The 15,307-nt window shown below is 33.7% G+C and overlaps 1 protein-coding gene across 1 annotated transcript; it reads right to left on the bottom strand.

The window, feature by feature from the left end:
* Window positions 1–10,730: 10,730 nt before the first annotated feature.
* Window positions 10,731–12,880, bottom strand: LOC18438547 (RNI-like superfamily protein). The gene has a single exon (XM_006848730.3). The coding sequence runs from the start codon at window positions 12,561–12,563 to the stop codon at window positions 10,878–10,880; it is 1,686 nt and encodes a 561-aa protein (XP_006848793.1). The 5' UTR covers window positions 12,564–12,880; the 3' UTR covers window positions 10,731–10,877.
* Window positions 12,881–15,307: the final 2,427 nt, after the last annotated feature.

The raw sequence follows: 15,307 nt of genomic DNA on the forward strand, positions 1-15,307 counted from the left end.
ATAAAATAAAACGCTTTTTTTTTCTTTTTCTTATGACATTATTTTCTTCCTTGATATTATTTTTCATGATATTATTTAAGACAAAAATAAAACACAAAAGTAAAACACATTTTTTTTGTAACATTATTTGACAAAAAAAAAACTATTTTTTATGCCATTTGACAAAAGGAAAAAGTCAACACCATGAAGGTTCAAACCTAAAGAGACCTCCCGTATAGAAATCCAACGTGATAACTAACTCCCCGCTGCACCACATTTAACATATTACGCTATAATAAATCAATATATTAATTTAACATCTCAACGTTGGGCATTGATAATTGTCCAACATCGAAAAGAGGTGGGACAAACTCTGGGTATATAAACAATTGAACCATAAACTCTTCTAAACAATATGCTGGATGGGAACCACGTATGATGCATATAAGATTTTTGCACACTGCGATGCACGTGAGTGCTTCGTCATGAGGGCGGTTCACTGCTCAGAACCGACGATTCTACGCGGGTGCTTCGTCATGCGGGCGGTTCACTGCTCAAAACCGACGATTCTACGGGTGCTTCGTCATGAGGTCACACATGGGTGACATGCCCCACCCATTGCTCCCTTTGTTATTACTTTGATAACAAGTTTTGTAATTTTTGGAAAGTCCATGTTATAAGCATATGGTCAAATATTATTTGGGAAATATTGACCATATCTTATCTTGATTATTGAAGGAATATCTTGACTTGATATTATTGAAATATTCTTATGGAAAATATGAGATGGATCATGCAATTTTATAGAATGCATGATATTTTAATAGATTTAACTTATTTAAATATATTGATGGGAAAATTGATTTAAGGAAATGGGGATAATGGTTCATGCACCTTCCATAATGTTGATGGCTCATCTATGGAATGGAAGGCTCAGATCTCTTACCCCACAAGTTACATTGATCAACGGTCCATATTCAATCTCAAGAAAGAGGCAAACTATGGGAAACCCTAAAAAAACCGTAGACCTAAATTTCACTATAAATAAGGTACTCTCCTCCCATCTCTACACGCCTCTCTCTCTCCCATAACCTCTCTCTCTCCCCTCTAGGGGCCATGCCTCTCTCTCTCATCTCAAGCTTTCTCTCTCTAACCCTCTCTCTCTTAAGACCCATAGGGGGCACGCCCCAACCCTAAGTGTCTTTCTTTCTCTCTCTTGACCTAAAGATACTAAGGGTTGAAAAATTACGGTTTGAGCCTAATTATTTTGGAGTTAGGGTTTTGTAGAGATTTAAGGGTGGTTACCTAGTTTGGCCGAAATTAGCTTTCCTGGTTCGAGATTGAAGCTAGACCGCTGATCCGATGCCATTGGATGTGGTGACTCGATGTGGGATGTAATAAACCAGGTTGAGGTAATCTCTGACATCTTCTCTTTTACTTACTTACTCTTTTATTTTATATTCTCAAGCATAGTATTAGGTTGTATAAATGACATCAAGTGGTTGAGTTTTATTTTACTGTTGTGCTGTTTTATTTTTGAAATATTTATTGATTGTAATAAGACCATCTATAAGTGATTTTTTTGCCAAAATAAAAAAAGGGGTGATTATTATCATTAAAGATAAAACAAATAAAAAAATTATATTCCTTGGCAAAATATCACATCGGACTTTTTTTCACTCTCGCTCTCAAAGTCTGTAAGGAAATCCACCCAAAAAATGATCTTCTCACAATACTATATTTGCTCAATTCTCATTCTCTATTCTCTGTACAAATGAATCGACATCTCCCTTTAAATAGATTTTGAAGAAGGAAAAACAAACAATACAAAAAACGCAAAAATATAATCTCTCTCATGTACCATCGAGATCTCTCTACCTATTTTCTCTCTCAACTATAATATCATCTCTCTCTAAAAGTAACACACCAATTTCTCAAGCTTTATTATGGTTGATCTTCCCCATACCTAAATCCCTTATCTTTTTTATATTTAAATGCTCCTTAAATCTCTCACTAAATTTATCTAAATCTCCTTAGTCCTAAGACTTTCCCTTTTAAGTCACTTTAATACAAGATAAGATTAAAGAAACTAACTCACTAAGATTTACCTTTCCTAAAACTCAACGCTCCTTATTCCTAAAAAGATAAGTTCAAAAAATAATAAAATTAAAATAATCCTAATTTTATTTGCATCATTCTCCCTGAGTTGGGAGAAGCTAGACCTTGAGCTTATTGAACTCAAATTTTATAGGGGCTTTCTCAAAAGTTGGTGATGAAGTCTCACCATGAGTCTCCATACTTTTTCTTCAATTTGTTCAATAAACGGATTCATCAAATATTTTGTTCTTATCTCGAAGTAGAATACTTGACTCTCTCGGGCTCAATCGTAATTTTTTTTCCTTTTTCACTTTCCTCAAAAATTTTGAAAAAAATCGAGCAGATCATGTTGATACTCCATAGGATATGGATCTTATCTGTAAATTTATTCATTATGAGTGGGATCCAGATCAGCAACTTGGGTTGGTTGGGGAACTTGACTCGTGTCTATAGTGAGTTTTGGTACTAAATCCATGTAGTTGTGCGTGCCTTCTTCTTGATGAATGACATCCTCCAACCGTTGCAATCTCTGATGGGTTTTACTTATTTCTCATCGGATACCCTCTAAGGATGTGTCAAAGGTTTCCTGAATATGCTGGCCCATATAATCCATAAGTTATGGCAATATATTCTCAATCATAAGAGGAAGTTTCAGCGCATCGTAATTGATGGATCTTACTTGCTATCTCTCGATCTAACTTGCTCTGATACCAACTGATGCAGGAAAAAAAAGAACGGGTGTATTAAAAACAAAATGGTTGAAATAATATATTATCTCTCAAGCTCTGCAAGGGAATCCACCCCACACCCATGTGTGTAGTACCTTAAAGGATCACCATTAAATTTAACACAGATCTCTAGAAAAGTTATCACATGGGTGTGAGACTTGACTTTTTTAGGCATCTGTGCCAAATTTAATGATGATCCTTTGGGGTCCTACACTCATGGGTGTGGAAGGTTCTCATAGGATCATCACTCATATCTAAATCTCCTAAGTCCTAAGACTTCCCCCTTTTAAGTCACTTTAATACAAGATAAAATTTAAAAAACTAACCCGAACCAAGATTTACCTCTCATAAAACTCATGCTACCCATTTCCAAAATGGTAAATTATAAAAATAATAAAATTAAAATAATCCCAAATTTATTTGCATCACATTGGACTTGGGACCCAAACCCGATACGAGTCTAGGTATGGGTCCAAGAATTGGACCCAACATGTTGAATCTGAGTCCAATATTTGAACCCGAATACTATTCAAGTCCGGGTCCATGTGGACTTGACCCAAATAGTCTTATATATAAATAATATTTAATATATAATATTTAAATAAATATAATTATATATATTTAGTTATAATAATTAAATAAGAAAATAAATTATACAGAGCCGAGGCTCTAAACAATCAAATTAGAGCCCACTTAAAAAATTTCAATAAAAGCGGTTGTTTTGATGCCAAAATATCCTAAAATTGATCATCTTGACATCAAGATGCATGGAAATGAGAAAATAAAAATGATTCAAGTTTTGAAAATATTGCATCTTGTAACGTATTTTTCGACTATCAATTTTCAAGATCTGCTCGATCTACACTATATTTGAAGCTTTAAATTTTATAATTAGTGATGAAAATATATTTTAAGGCTATTAAAAAAATTTCTAGTATAGAAACCACATTTCTTGATATTATTTGAAGGTGTGCTTTACTTTGATTGTTTAGGGCCTTAGCTCTATAAAAACCGCACCAAAAAATATATACATCTATATTTAACATAAAATTTAAATATATTTAAATATGGGTTATGCTGCTCACACTATAGAGCCTTTTATAATTATGCTCAACAAATTTTGGACTCTTATATACTCTTACTTTATATAAAATTAATTTTTTAATAAGGGTATTTTTGATGATTAGAATGGATAAGACACCATCTATATAGGGTGTGACACCATCCGATGATCATACTAGTGGCATTTAATGCTCCATGACATGTAGGTGATGTGACACTTATAGGATGATATCACACCCCTCTTAATCACCAAAGAATACTCTTATTAATATATTTTTTGAAAAAGTAATACTTTTATTAATATTGTATTCCAAAACAAGGGTATATATTTATTGAGTATAATTATAAAATGGGATTGTATACAATGAGACCATTTACCTTTTATACAAGGTTGCCACAATTCTTTACAACCATTTGATGTGAAATTTGATAGATTGGATGTGTCATAAAGTTCGAGAAAATTTATTTTGAAGTTTGAGCTTGGTCAATGGAATGATTACCTCTACCCAACTTTACATCCAATAGTCAAGATTATTGTGACCACCTTGGATAAAAGGTAAATAGTCTCATTCTATAGTTTCCCTTATAAAATATCTATAATGTGAGCACCCTGACATGACCTTTTATAATATCGAGAAAAGTTTATATAAGGTTGTAACCTTAAAATGTAGAATCACATATGCACCTGAAAAATCTATCGAAAATGTTGTTTTAATGTTGAAAAACACTCTAATTGATCATCTCGACATCGAGATATATGAATATGAAAAAAAAAGTTTTTGAGTCATCGAAATAGTGCATCTTGCAACACATTATCTAGACTGTCCATTTTCAAGATTTTCATATATTTATAAATCTAATTAATTTTAACTATTTTTGAAATTTAAAATTTTCTAATTAAATATGAAAATAGATTTTAAGATAATACGAAGAATTTTTTACAACAAAATTAAATGTTATGATAAAATTTTAAGGTGCACCTTAATTAAGGTGGCAACCTTATAGAAACTGCACCATTATATATATATATATATATATATATATATATATATATATATATATATATATATATATATATATATATATATATATATATATATATATAGAAAAGTCTTCTCAACACCTATAGAAGAAAATGAACGGTGATTTCACCTACCCTCATCATCGTCCAAAGTTCATCGCATAATTACAATTGTCTTGTAGTGTTTCATTTTTCATGTTTTTTCTACAAATCAGAATGATTTGAAATTGGAAGCGTGTGTACATATTAGTGAGGCACACCTAATAAAAATATAAAAAAAAATTGAAAAAAATAAATTGACCAAAAACCCCCAAAAGGTTTGGAGTATTTTGGTCAATTGTTTTTATGTAGAATATTTTTTTTTATATTTTTCGTAGATTCACCTATTTTTGATAAACACATATTCCAAATTTCAGGTTATTATGATTTTTTGATAAAAAATAAAATAAAATATTACTGAACAATCGTGATCGTGTGATGAACTTTGGACGGTGACGAGAGTAAGAGAAATCACTGTTTATTTTTGCCTATAGGTGTTTTGTAATATCTTCATATATATATATATATATATATATATATATATATATATATATATATATATATATATATATATATATATATATATATAATATAGAAATCCTGGTGTAGGCCCAATAGCCTACAACCATATGTAGGCCCAACGGCCCAAATTCAATCTGGGTGATCTGACGGACACAACTTTATTTTTTATTTCAATTTTAATTTTTTTCTATAATTCAAATCATGTGAAATTTGAACTGTCTATTCTTCTCATCAATGCACACCTAATAAAAATATTAATTGTTTTTATAAAATATAAATCGATCAAAATACCCCTATAATATTTCGGGGGTATTTTGGTTAATTTATTTTTCATGTAATAGTTTTTTGATATTTTTATTGGATTCTAATAGAACACACGCCAAAAAATTCAAATGATTTGGATTTATATAAAAAAATTACAATTTAAATATGAAATGCGATCGTGATCATTAGATTGGCCTAGATTCAATCTAGACCTGTGTCTATATTTAGTTGTAGACTAATGGGCTTACGCCATCATTTTTCATATATATATATATATATATATATATATATATATATATATATATATATATATATATATATATATATATATATATATATAAGAGTAATGATCCAATGCAACGGTTGTATCATAGTATAATGCAAGGACACTTCTAGAAACTATGTTTGTGGTATTTATATGGTCCCAAATTTTATATACATACTCTCTTCATCTCAATAATCAATTCTCCCTAAAAAAAAGTTCAATTTGAACCCTAGATATGATCAAAATGAGTCCCCTCCAAAAACGAATCTAGACCATTCATTTTGTGAATTTCAAGATCTTAGCTTTTATAAACTCAAATTTTTATTTTTATTTTTTAACATTGTTCATCTAATGATAATAAAGCCATCCAAAAAAATTGGAAATGAAAAAAATCCTTCTAAAGCCTAGATCTATGCATCTTTTTAAAATGAACGGTCTATGTTAATTGGGCTAAAAATATACTTTCTAGATTATGCTTTCAAATTTTTTTTTTTCGTGATTGTTTATTAGCATGAAAAAGTGTATATTTCAAAATGCAGATCAAACATAAGGTTATAAGATGGTTTTTTAAGGTTATTATATCATATTACTATATAAAAGTTGTATGAAATCATTGGCCTAATTATATATATATATGAAAAGTTTTGCAACGCCTCCAACGATATTGTACAGTGTTTTCGCCCCCACCTTATCGACTGTCCGTTGAAACAAATTCAAATCAACGGGTCGTGATCAGCTGAAAAAGCTCTGCGCTCGAGATGATCCAGATTGGCTAAAAAGGCTTCAAACCTCTCAAACTTTCTTTTTACCCTTCTTTTCCATTTCCTTTGCGAACTCCTTCTCTTTGTGATTTCCTCTGCGACCTCCCTCTCTCTGTCAGGCTTCCCTCTCTCTACGAGGCTTCCCCCTTGGCTTGGACTCTTCTCTCCTCTGCTATGTGAAGAGCTATTCTTTCTCGTTCGTCCCCTCCCCTCTCTGCGAAGCCTGATCGCGGTCATCTCTGTCGTCCTCTCCTCTCTCTGAGAAGCTCTGGTTCTGCCACAGACGCCACACACTCCTCCTCTGTTAGGGCATCAATCGGGTGAGTGATTATCTTGATTTGTTTGAACCCTAATTCATGAAATGTTTTTTGCAGTGGGTGAAATCCCTCTATTACTCTTGTAAAAAACCCAAGTTTTTTTGCAAAAACCTACCCAAGATAATCAATCGGGTGAGTGATTATCTTGATTTTTTTTGCTTGAACCCAAGCCACAATCTAACCCTGGGTGAAATCTCTCTATTGCTCTTGTAAAAAAACCCAATTTTTTTTCCAAAAACCTACTCAAAACCCTACGTTTTTGTCCAAACACCCTACTTTTTTTCCCCGAAACCCAGTTTTTTAATGTTTCATTTCAGCAATTAAACGGATCCTACCTTTTCCCTCTCATGTGCTAACTCAACCAAGGTATGTGTGCTTTGTAGGCCATTTTACCCAATTTTCTTCTGAATTAAATCACAAAAACATAGAAAACAATAGTTAAATTGGATTTTATTGCTTTATTTTATCATTGATTCTGAAAGAAAACTGAATTAGATAGTTATAAATGGGTTTCATTACACAATTTTTATTATTTGGATCTATAACTTGAAGAAGTTGCAATGAATACAGCTGAATCCCCTAATAGAAAAAAGAATGCATGTCTTTCAATTGAAATTTTAAATCAATTATTTGGTTCAAAAAATTTACTGAATAAATCACCATAGAAAATGCTTAAAAAGGCACATATGGGAGAGAGAAAATTTTTTAGGCCATTGTGCGTTCGTTTGAATGAGAACCATCTATTCAAGGTTTTGGATTTTGAGAATACGAACAGTAATTTGGTGAGCCTTTTGGTTTTATACCTTATTGCATTTTTCTCATTTTTGAGAATACGAACAATGGTTCTCTTTTTTTTTTTTTTTGGAGTATTCGTATTTGATCTTATGTATTTTTTTATTTATAAAATCCATAAAGGAGTTGTTAATTAGCTAAATTTTCTGAGTTGATGTTGATTACTATCATTAGCACTATTATGTTCCTTTTTCAAATAGAATTTAATGTTTTTTCTTTTAGATTATTACTGTTTTTTATTTTAGGGGCATGGAAATGTTCATTTTCAGACTCTTTGCCGAGAGTCTTCGCAAACTTGCACTTTTGGATGTGGTGGACATGTGTACAAATACATGGGTCTATACACATCCTCCAACCAACATGATTCGGTAATTTATTTTAGTTTTATTTGTATAGGTGATTGAGATAGCATATAGACAGAAAGATGTGCCCATAACTGACTTGTAATGTTTCTCAAACCAGAATTTTTTGGAGGTTACTTTTATTTCTAGTCCATCATGTTAATCAAATTTTAATACATAGAAGTGGGTCGTAACTTGGTTCATTTCCATATAATTATCTTTTTTGAGTTTGCTTTGACTGGTTTTTTCTTCATAATCTTCTAGGTAGAACATTTGAAAGAACTGTCCAAGCAGCCCGACATATATGATAGGCTAACCAGGTCACTGGCACCAATTATTTGGGAGCTTGAAGATGTAAAGAAAGGTCTTCTTTGTCAGGCTTTACCTCCTTCTTGTAGCTTTTCATTTACAATGGTTTTTTTTTCTCATAATTTGGATGATTATGTTTATAGCATACATTCCTTACATTTGATGTCACAGCTATTTGGTGGGAATGCTCTAAAACTGCCGTATGGGGCTAATTTTAGTGGTGACATCAACATCTTGCTTGTTGGTGATCCTGGTACTAGTAAATCTCAACTTTTCCAATACATACACAAATTACATCCATGAGGAATTTACAATAGTGAGAGGGGGAGCTCAGCTTTGGGCCGGACTGCATATGTCTCCAAGGAACCAGAAATTAGAGAAACAATATGTTTTTGAATTCATATGTGCTTGAACCTTACTGTCACATTTTTTATCTTTTTCTAATGGCAATCATATTCTAAAAAATAAATATAGGTGGTACTTTACGATAGTTTTGCTCAAACTCGTCAGACACCATATCTCTCGACTTTATTGCAATTTCTGAACTCTTTAAGATTAATCTCCTCTTGCTTTCTATTAACCAGAAGTCCTTATGCCTTACCTTCAATTTAATTTCCTATATCTCTCTGAACTGTCAATTTTACCTACCAATAAAAAAAGCTGCTTGATTTAGTTGCTTTTGGGTGTTAATGTTATTTTAGTTTTTTTTTTGTTAGATCAATAGGGAATACATGCTACCCATTTTTAGAAATAATTAGGGTTTTTTGAATGCGTCTGGAATGGAAACCTAGACAGGCTTTTAGATCTTAAGTCTTTTGTTGGTTTAGTTGGGTTATATATTGGCATCCTTGGTGTAAATTTTATAAGGACGTCTTTGGCTAGATTTTAGATTAGAGCTGTTAGTAGTCCTCATAAAACATGATTTGTCTGAGTTCCTCTTGGTCAAATTGATGAAAAAAATGAAATGATAATGAAGTACCCCTATTTTTTATTGGATTCCTAAAAAACAACATTTATAATGAATTTTAATAATTTTTTTCGAATTATTTTTAAAGCTAAATCCGACCGATTCGGCCGATTCTCCATCTGAATCTCTGATTCACCGATCTAGATGGGTTTTTGAGGTGCCCGATCCAGGTCATCGATCTGTTTTTAAAATCACTCGTTAAAACCCATGAACATACCATGGAAAAATATGTAAAAAGAATGGATGTTGTGGAACCCAAGCAAAAATAAATAAAAACAAAACAAATGAAGGATGTGGCAAACAGCGTATATTATGCTTCCGCCGAATTGTGTCAAGCATGAATTGTCTTGTATAAAACAATATCAATTAGAGTTTGCAGGGTCAAGTGAAATAGGTTTTTTATGGTGGGAAAACTTTGGAGGGAACCGAGTAAAACCCACATAACAGAATTATACCTCATTTTAATCAGAGTTTGGAGGATTAAGTGTAGTTACCCTACCCCTCTAAATTATGGGAAATTATATAATGAGATAATTTACTTTTGGTATAAAGTGTTCACAATTAATTTTGACCATTGGATGTGAAATTGGATGGCTATATTTATTTCATCGACAAAACTTAATTTTAAAAAGATTTTTCTTCTAACTTTGTAACACACCCAAACTATCAAATTTCACGTCGAATGATTATAAATAATTGTGACCTCCTTATACCAAAGGTAAATAGTTTCATTGTATACAATCTCCTAAATTATTACCTCCCGTACGTGCTTCGACATCAAACCTAGAGATTCTAATATGAACATGCCATGATTTTCATAAATAAGCCATAATCACTCAATACAAAGGTTTTAAAAATCAGCAAACCAGACTAGAACTAGTATGTTTGAATCGGGAATCGTCGAGGCCAATTTTGCTTAAATAACATGTCGATTCCGTCGAAAACCAGTGACTTCCAATCAGTTCTCTAACCGAACTTGCCGATTCTGTCAAAGAACCAGTTCTATATTATTTTTTCAATTTCTTTTGCTCTCTAGCTTTTTGAATTTTTTATTTGTCAATTCATTTAGCCGGATTTTCGATCCAAATTGCCGACCCGAGAATCCATGATTTCCGATCCAGATTGCCGACCCGACAATCCATGATTTCGGATTGAGATTGCCGACCCACTTATCCATACCAGGGTTTCAGAGGGTCAATTTGGGTCACCGAATGTGTTCAAACCTTGCTCAAAACATCAAGATTTTTGGGAAATTCAAACCTCGAGTTAGCATTTCAAACATTCCTTGTTATTCATATTTCCTTTTGGCTACATGTCCTACTTCTTTATACTTCAATCATTCAATCCAATACAAAATTCAAAGGAAGAAATCATGGTAGAAGCTGCTACAACAAGGATACAAAAGTCCGAAAACTAGCCGTTGCAAACGAAGCACCCATGACTAAACAACAAGGCCCTGAGAGGCTGAGAAGGCACGTGTATTGAAGGAGCATAAACCCTCCTCAAAGAAGGCCTACTAAGCACCATCCAAGCCACCATCTCCGAGCCCACCTCGCACCCCCTCAGGTCCACTTCTCTTAACAAATGGCTCATTTCCACGAGCCTTTTGAGCCCACTTTCGCTAAACCCAGCAGAACTACCTAAACCCAAACACACCAGCCTCGAGCCCACTTGACTCAAACCTTGGTCTGTTAACCCAGACCCATTTGCGTCCAGAACCTCGAGCGCATCGAACCCACTTGAGCCGCCGAGGGTCTTCACTTTGCTGCAACCGTTTAAGATCAAAACCCTAATTTTTGGGCAGTGGTTTCCAATGGATCGTACGCCTGCTTCTGTTATTCCCCAACAATGGCTGATATCCAGGGTTTCCAGGCCATGACAAAAGGCGCTTATTGATTGTAAGGTGTCGTCTTCAAGGTTTTTGTTCCAGGCTAGTTTTAGGGTTCTGATATGGAGGTTTTTGGCCTGAGGATTCGTGGTGAAAAGCCCTAACCCTAGCCTCGTTTTCTCCATGTGAAGCTCTTTGAGGTTAGGGCACTTGGTAAGTAGGTTGCAGAAAGAGGAATTGCTGAGTTTGAAGCAGGAATTGAGTGAGAAAAAAGTTAATCCCTGCAAATTCTCAGATAGGACGCTTAGCGTTTCATCTGTTAAAAAGTCAAGGCCGTCCAGGTTTAGGTGTTCAAGAACAGGGCAATTTTGAATAAGGGATGAAATTCCGTGGAAGGCGAAAGCCCTGCATCTCGATAAGACCAGATTTTTCAAAGGGAGCTTGAGGTCTTTAATGGCAATCAGAGGCTCCTTCAAAAAAGCAGAGTTTGACAGGTCCAGGCTCTGCAACTTTTGAGCTTTCAAAAGGAAAGAATCTACGAAATGAGGGGAAGTTAGCCAACACACGCTTACAGAGAGAGAAACCACACTAGGGCACAATGCGAGGTCTAATAGGCATTCATCGCTGATGAAGTTGCAATCAAAGGCAGAAATCTTTTGCAGTCTAGGACAAAAATAAACAAGAGCCATAAGGGCCCCATCGCAGATAAGATGGTTCCCTGAAACATCAATCTCTCTGAGATTCGGAAGTTTCGAAGCCAAATCCCTAATTGCCTCATCTTTTACACCATCCCCTTCTGGATTGCTCACATCAAGCTCTTCCAAAAAGGGAAAACAATCGCCAATCTCCGCGAGGTCATCATCTCTCAAAACCCTGAGTCTTGAGCACTGCAGAGACCTCAAGTTCTTGTTGGTCTTCCCCAGCTTTCTCAACCCCTTCAATGGCAAACGCTTTTGCCCGAATAAACCCAGGGTTTCCAGCTTGTTTCCTCCAGATCTTGAGATTTCTCGCAATACCTGATCTGGATTAGCTACAAATTCGGAGAGATCTATACGCCTAAGATCTCTGAACCTTCTGAGTAATCTTGATAAACCACCTGATAAAGAGGGCAAGGGTTCACGGATGGTGAAATTGACGCGAAGGCGATTAGATATAGACAGAAACCGCCTGCAAACAACAGAGACCGACTCGAATTGGCGAGGAGATGACTGCAAATGATGAAAAACCAATTCCCAGCATTCTTCTGGTAAATCTTCCCAATTTTCGGCCATTAAAGAGCTTCAGAGGTTCTCAGAATGAAGGCTAGGGTTTTGATCTCGAGAACCAGCTCAATTCTTGGCCATTAATGGAAAGGTTCAGAGAATTGAGACGACGAAGAAAAAAGAAAGAGCTCCTCGGAAATGGAGTTTGGATTTCAAATTCGAGAAAATCTTGAGAACGTGGTCGGGTATTAAAGGACGAAGATACGATGAATTTCAAATACTGCAAATGTGTCCCTGACTTTCATAATATTACGTTGTGGTCTTTGGTGCTGGCGTTTCAGCATATTAATAAAAAACCAAAAAAAAAAATGAGAAAGATAATTGAATGATTGCTTTTGTTTTTTTTTTGCGGAAAAGCTTATATAGAGACGATGCTCTAAACAATCAAATTAAAGCCTATCTCAAAATTTTGATTAGAAGATGTTGTTTTGATGCCTAAATATCTTTCAAATTGATCATCTCGACATCAAGATGTATGGACAGGAGAAAAAAAATGGATTTTAAGTTTTGAAAATAGTGTATTTTGTAATGCATTTTTTTATCGTCAATTTTCAAGATTGTCAAGTTTTTATAGGTCAAAGCACATTTGTCGATACTATTTGAAGGTAGGCTCTAATTTGATCGTTTAGAGCTTAGGATCTTTACAAACCGCACCCCTTCTTTTTTTCGCTTGTGTTGCAATAGTCAAGTGGTGTTAATGAACTTTTCAAGGTTTTAGAAAAGGTTTCTTTAGGCAATTATTCCATAATTTTATTCTTCATTTTTGGATGCTAAATATCTTTATTCTTCAAAATTAGATTTTTTGTTTAGAAGTATTTCAAGTAATTTATGGACCAAAATAGAAATTCTCATTAGATAAAGAGTGTGGTTTCGATGAGGTTGTAACCTTAAGCAATCCAACTAAGGTGCACCTTAAAATTTTGAAGTAAAATAGTCTTAGGATTATCTCAAAATCTATTTTTATATCTAATTAAAAAATTTTAAATTTCAAAAATAGCTAAAATCAAGTAGATCTATAATATTGTAAGATGCACTATTTCTGAAACCCAAAATCTTTTTTTTTTTCATAGTCATATATCTCAATGTCAAAATGATCAATCACAGGGTTTTTCAACATTAAAACAACCTTTTTCGATGGATTTTTGAAGTGCATCCGTAGTTCTATATTTTAAGGTTGCAACCTTATGTAAACCTTTCCCTTAGATAAAACATGTATTTTTTGAATTATTATACATCACCCAATAAAGGAAAATGGTTTGGTAGGGCGACATCCCTATCAAAATAAGTGAAGCCAACTCATCAAAATTTGTAACTCTTGGAAAACTTTTACATCGATCATTTTGACTTGAACATTATGGTTGTGAGAAAAAATAGGATTTCAAACTCTAAAAATAATGTCAATTTTAACAAATTATCTAGACCGTCCATTTCGCCCTAAAAATAAGTGTTCAAATATCCACAAGATCCGTACGATTTTTTGAGTCTCAAAATTTACTCTCAGCGTTGGAATTGATTTTAGAGTAATCGTGAAAATTTATGTGGCCGAAAGTGTTTTCTAGACCAGGATTTAAGGTGAGGCCTTATTTGGTTGTCATATAGCCTAGGCCTTATAGAAACCTCATCCCCAATTAAATGTCGTTCCCCCACCGTTGGAAAAAAAGGTGCCATTGCAAAAAAAAAGAAGTTTAGATGGGTCTTTGGTGCATCCCTATTCAAACGTTCTCTCGTTCAGGAAATCCATTTTAGGGATAGATTTTGGATCAATTATTATTTTTATGTTTTTTTTTTTGTCAATAATCTCAACCACCATAACATAAATTTGATAAAGGAAAAATAAAAAGACTTTAAACATTAAAAAATGGATCACGTTAAACTTTATTTTGGAATTGTCAATTTTTATACTTCACATATCATCATTTTGTACATTATTTGTTGAGCTGCAAAATCATAGATTTCAAGGAGAAATACAACCGCATTGACTTAGGATGTGTTTCATAACCTAGGTCTATCTCTAAGATGGATATTTCGAAAGGGATGCATTTGACTAAAGACCAAACATAATTGTTCCCAAAAATTTGTGCATCGAAAGGCAGTGTATTTAGTTACTGATGAAATTATGTAGAAGGAGCACTCCACAAAACAAGTAAACATAATAACCTCTCCCTCCCTCCCCCTCTCTCTCTCTCTTAATGAGATAAAATCTTATATTTCTTCTTTCTTTTTTTTTTGACAAGATTGTTTAATTTTATTAGAATCATACGAAGATTACGACAAAAATGAACGAGTCGGAAACTTGCAAATTGTCCAACAAACCACCTTGCTTAGCCAACCTATCTGCAACTTCATTGGCCTCTCTATAGACATGTTTAAAAAAAATTTCCTTCTCATAAATAATATCCATAATTTGCATCCAAATCGATCTTAAACACCATGGCGGTCTAGCCTTCTTATTACACCAGAGAGTTTTATACTTTTATTGCCAGCAATAAAAAGTCGCAACATTCTTGTAACAATCATCCATTATAACAATTACATATTCCCACCATTATTGATTATTTTGTCTCATTTAGGTTATTTGTGGAACTTCCCCATCCAGCAAAAGTTGGGGAATAGACTTTATGGCATCACTATATATATGATTATTTCGAGGAATATAATGGTTTGAGTTCATATCAGCGTTTGCCGGGATTCGCCTTGGCCAACGGACTCACTGGCTAAGGCAAATTTCGTTGGCATTAGAAAAGGGCCAAAAG

The sequence above is a fragment of the Amborella trichopoda genome, chromosome 12 (assembly GCF_054954075.1).
Source record: "Amborella trichopoda isolate Santa Cruz 75 chromosome 12, AtrichopodaSantaCruz75HAP2 v2.0, whole genome shotgun sequence".
NCBI lineage: Eukaryota > Viridiplantae > Streptophyta > Magnoliopsida > Amborellales > Amborellaceae > Amborella > Amborella trichopoda.